At 46.5% G+C, this 5175-nt stretch overlaps 1 protein-coding gene across 1 annotated transcript; it reads right to left on the bottom strand.

The window, feature by feature from the left end:
- Positions 1-1532: 1532 nt before the first annotated feature.
- Positions 1533-4614, bottom strand: LOC147894191 (RNA-binding KH domain-containing protein RCF3-like). Its single transcript, XM_087384544.1, has 4 exons — positions 3641-4614; positions 3033-3452; positions 2546-2806; positions 1533-2405 (listed from the first exon to the last, which is right to left on the bottom strand). The coding sequence occupies exons 1-4, from the start codon at positions 4472-4474 to the stop codon at positions 2094-2096; spliced, it is 1827 nt and encodes a 608-aa protein (XP_087240670.1). The 5' UTR covers positions 4475-4614; the 3' UTR covers positions 1533-2093.
- Between the last annotated feature and the right edge of the window lie 561 nt (positions 4615-5175).

Genomic DNA, 5175 nt, shown 5'->3' with positions numbered 1-5175 from the left:
AATGTTCGCTTCCTGAAAGTTCGATATCGCCGCCCTCAGTCAGTATATGAGGGGAAGGAGAGGGACAGGGAGAGGAGAAGAGGGAGGGAGGGTGGGGGTGAGGGAAAGGAGAGGGAGCATAGTGAGAGACGGGGAAAGGAATGAGGCAGGGGAGGCTGAGGCAGTAGAGGAGAGTTGTCAGAGCAGGGAAAGCAAGGGAGGAGACGAGGAGTGAGAGGGAAGGGGGCTGAGGGTGAGGAGTAAGAGCAGCAGCACAAGGAGGCAGAAAAGGGGGGGGGGGGGGGGCAGAGCTCCCCAGAGGCTTGGAAGAGGTGAGGGTGGGGCGAGTCTTAGCTTAGTGTGAATTAAGGATGATTAATGGGAATATACCTTAGCCTAATCCGATTGAGTGGAGACGAATACTCAAACTAATTATTAGATTTCAGGCACAAGAGCGTTTAGGAATACACACAAGAGCATCCATCAGAGAAGGAAACATAACTCATAACAAAGGCAAGGCTTGTTTGAAGGCTTTGAAGAGTAGCAGCACCACTTGGTACAACTACATCTTAAACAAATCATCGTTATTCCATTGGTCTGACATCGTTGTTCCATTGGTCTGGCAAATATGCAAAGCAATGCTTTCATCAATGATGGCCCAAACAGATTTGACTTAAAAAACACCATACACAGCAATACTTTTATCCCTTCTCCACAAACTGTCTACAAAACTTTGGTGCTTGTTTCTCAAGTTCTCGCTATCTGCACATCCTACATGCCTCAGACTATTAAAACATGACAATGGGAGCCTTTCTAAATTCTTTTCCAGGACATGCACATCACAGCAGATTCAAGAATTTCAAAATTGTTAACCAGTGAGAACAAGAGACCTTGGGGGCACAGAGGAACAGAGCCAGTGGAAGCAAGAAAAAACTATATTTTCACATATGCTTGTTACTGTGGCTGCCGTCTCACCCAATGAACACTGAAGACGATGAAACATCTCATTGCCAATGTAAACAAAGAAGATAAAACTTTCCAATCCATTTCTAGAATATTCCCAATTAAGTGAAGTGTTTTACAATCACGAAGACTTACCAGACCATCACCCCAGAAATTGATCATTCGATCAATGCAATTTTCAAGTACAAAGTCCAAGCAATCCCACATGCATGGGTTATTTCTTTTTGCAACCAGCTAAACTGGATACAAAATTTCCACTACCTATTCTTAGAAAGTTACACTGCTGCTCCTTTCAAGAAACAGAAGTTCATGGCAAACTTGTTATTTTCCCACCCCTTCTCTGAATAGAAATCACATATTGAAATTTTACAGCATTATTTTTGCCTACATACATATTTTACAGCCACTACCTATCTTTGCATTTTTCGCAGACATGAGCTGTCCCCGTATAAATCCTTCAGGAGTCAAAATACAAATTTGTATGCCCTCTGTGACCAAGGTTGACCCTCACATGCAAAGATAATGGATGCAGTCCTTATGCCTCTCATTTTGGCCCTTTTATCGCGAAATGTTTATAAAGTAAGCAGACCTTCAAGGAAAAAACATAAGCTGCCAAGCTCATTAAATAAATATGAAAGCAGGGTAAACAAAATGCCATCACATAAGGATCCAAAATCCATTCCAACAGACCTTGCTCACAACTCATTAAAGAAATAAAGAGGGGTAAACAAAATGCCCTCTCATAAGCATCCAAGTTCCATTCCACAACCATTTGAAAACCTTTGGACAAGCTTCAGACAGTGCACACATGCATACCTGTCTATACATAGATTATGATCTGAGGGAAAAAGAGACTGGAAGGACCCATGAGAAACATCCAGCTCAATTGTTTGCCACCACACCTTAATGTTAACGTTATTTCACTCCCAATATTGAAGTACAAATTCCCTACAGAAAGCTTTTCAATAAACAAATACAACAGCAGCTCCCAAGAGACACTGCCTCTCAGGCAAACCTATTTCCACAAGGGGGTAGCCTACAAAACTGGGAGGTGATCCTTCCAGGATCTCATTCACAATCATCCTGCACTTACCTCAAGCACTGGAAAATCTGCAGCCAGGGCAGCATAAGCAAGAACCTGCATGAGGGTTTTATCTTTGTCTCCGACGAGAGTCTTTGGAACTCCGCCCTGATGATGCTGGTAGACTAGTTCCACCAGGAGATTGGCTGTAGTTATCATAATTTGAGCCCGGCGCATCAGGACTTGCATAAGAGTACATTCTTCCAGGAGAACCAGGATCTTGCCCACCTCCATAGCTTGACATGATGGCAGCACCTCCTTGATATGACATTCCGGACATGGGCAAGACAGACCCAAAATCACGACCTTTGAACAGGTTGTTCCGAAGCCTTGTCAAGACCTGGACAAGTGCAGCCTCCACCATGGGTTGCTCCCCTGAAATCTGTCAATTGACACAAAAGCAACATTGAAAAACAAACACTGAAGAGCAGAGTTTGCCACAAGCTAAATGGAAAACGTACCGACTAATCAAGAAAGGTAGCTATGTCCCCAAGGATACATACATAATCCAGGACTTTATACCTGCACAAGTTCATCTCCCTCAACAGCACAGCGGGGTAGCTCATCTTTAGAAGGAATCCTTATGTTTGCTCTGCTTGTCTTCCTCATTTCTGTTATAATTTGACCACCTTTGCCCAGCAAGCACCCAATTTGATTAGAAAGGACGAGTAATCTGACAATTACAGTGCTGCTTCTTGGATCCTTTTCAGCTGAAAGGTCTGCAAGTCGCCTTTGAACTTGCAAGGCGGCATCGATAGCAGGAGAGACAATGCTATCAATGTACTGCAGGGCAAGCCACAAAGGTTTCAGGAAATAGACAATTCAGGATAAATGCCTGCGGCTCGACACTCGCCCATAGGAGAGGCAAATTGCAACTCAGCAAGTGAAAACCACATTCATAGGTTAAGAAGTCCCAACTGACGGAAATGAAGTATTATAATCTAGGCAGAGGAACAGGATGGGGCAGGAGGAAGGTGAATACAGGGATTCTCAAGGTTTAAAGTGATACCTCGGCTGCGGATATTTGGATTACTCGCTCATCTGAGTCTGTAACGGGATCACTAACTTTAATCTTAGCACCAGACATCTCACGGAGCTTGCGGATAGCATTGCCAGCCTTACCAATCAAGTGCCCTATCTTTTCATTGGGGCAGAGTAATCGAATCATGAGCTCATCTTCAGAAGCACCATCTGACCTGCTACGTACCGCCCAACCACTCCCAGCACCCCCACCATAACCAAGACCCATCATAGAGCCTGCCGTAGAATATGGAGCGATCATAGAAGAGTACAGACCGCCAGCAGCTGGAAGAGCACCACTTTGGGAGTACAATGAGGATCCATGAGATCTTTCACGCGGAGGATTCTCATGGAGTTTGGACGAGATGGCATAAAGGGCCTTCCTGACGAGAGTAGGATCACCGGCCAGCTGCACGGAGAGGAAAATCGGAAACCCTCAGCAAAGGATAAGTCCAACGGATGAAACCTTGACCTAGCTACTAGAGGGGAAAGAAGGAATGTAAAGAGCAAACAATCCATCAAATGCTGCGTGCAAAAGGAGGATCTTACAGATTTCACGAGCAAAAGAACTAATATTTAGTAACTTCCAACTCTTACCTGAACAAGCTCGTCGTTGGGTGATGCACAGAGCGGAAGATTTTCTTTCGGTAGCACACGTATCTGAGCTGCAATGTCTTTCCTCATTTGCTCAATTATCCTACCACCCTTCCCGATCACACAGCCAATCTGGTTGTCCGGAACCAAAAGCCTAATAGTCACCTGGCGAGGGGGTTCATCGTCATCCTCGTCGGAAGCCGAACCGTCTCCATCAGTGATTCTAGCGAAGATTCGGAACAAGGCATCCTGAGCAGGGCATAGCATTTCGTATCTCTCTCTGTACCTGCCATCTCTGTCTCGGTCCCTGTTCCTATCTCGGTCTCGGTCTCTGTCTCTATCCCTATCCCTATCCCTATCCCTATCTCTATCTCTATCTCTATCTCTATCCCTATCTCTGTCTCTGTCCCTTTCTCTATCCCGGTCTCGGTCTCGGTCGCGATCCCTCTCTCTCTCCCTAGTTCTATCCCTATCCCTATCCCGGTCCCTGTCCCTGTCCCGGTCCCTGTCCCGGTCCCTATCCCTGTCTTTCTCCGGCGAGGAGGAAACGTAGATAACTCTCTCCTCAGAACCATGCACTGTATCTTCGACTTTGATCTTGGCTCGCGTGTCGATCCTGAGCGACTTGATAATGCTTCCTCCTTTGCCAATGACGCCCCCGATCTTGGAGCTGGGGCAGAGGATGCGGTACTCGGTGTCAGGGGGGGGAGGGGGGGGAGGCTGGTCGGAATCGGAGTCACGGCGACGTTTACTGCGACGACCGTCACGGTCAGGCTCATCATCACTGTAGTAAGGAGAGGAACGCTTACCGGAAAAAGAAGCGTAGTAGCCGTCCATGATTGGAATGGAGAGGGAGAAGAACTGAGCAAGAAAATGAAGAAGATGAGGTTTGAAGAGATTGGCTATGGCGGAGACAACACAAGAGAAACAAAGAAAGAAAGAAAGAAACAAGGCTGTTACTTACACTGGATAGCATTTCCCCTTTTGCGTCCCCGCCCCCCCCCCCCCCTTTGCCCTAACCCTAATCTCTTCTTCCCTCTTAATTAATTTCCTTCACATTTGGCATTTCATTCACACCCTCAAGTTTTTCACATTCGCCACCCACACACTTTTTCGAAAGAGACTCTCTTTTGAACACTTCAGTCCCCACGTCATTCATCGTCGTCGCCAACCCTCCTCCCCACCATTCTCGCAGGCAGCCAGCCGCCACTGGGCACTCAACCGCCTAGGGGGCACCCCCTGGCGCCCGAAAATTCTAACTCGGGGAGTTTCCTTCCTTTTTTGCGCTTCATGAATGTCGCTACAAAGAGTCGACCTTCTTTATTTGGGATTTCATTAATGTTCAGCACCTCCTTCCATCTGACCATGGGGCTTCACAGCCGTGCCTCACAGCCCGCCACCATTCTTTTTGCACCCGATGATGTTGAGCCACAAGCCCCAGCATTTCCGATGCATGGGGACTGGCTCTTAGCAACCCTTGGAATTAGGGAAAGCAGAAAATAACTTTTTTTTTCATTTAAAACCACCTTTTTTCTTAT

Source organism: Dipteris shenzhenensis, chromosome 14 (assembly GCF_047967505.1).
Source record: "Dipteris shenzhenensis isolate YYH24624 ecotype China chromosome 14, Dip_SZ_1.0, whole genome shotgun sequence".
Taxonomy (NCBI): domain Eukaryota; kingdom Viridiplantae; phylum Streptophyta; class Polypodiopsida; order Gleicheniales; family Dipteridaceae; genus Dipteris; species Dipteris shenzhenensis.
This window is presented reverse-complemented; position numbering and strand designations above follow the sequence as displayed.

Excerpts from the sequence above, each read along its gene's own strand:
- LOC147894191 (XM_087384544.1), bottom strand. The coding sequence starts at position 4,474 with ATGGACGGCTACTACGCTTCTTTTTCCGGTAAGCGTTCCTCTCCTTAC. Across the intron at positions 3,453-3,640 it reads CCAACGACGAGCTTGTTCAG|CTGGCCGGTGATCCTACTCT; the intron begins GTAAGAGTTGGA and ends CTCTCCGTGCAG. Across the intron at positions 2,406-2,545 it reads AGGGAGATGAACTTGTGCAG|ATTTCAGGGGAGCAACCCAT; the intron begins GTATAAAGTCCT and ends GTCAATTGACAG.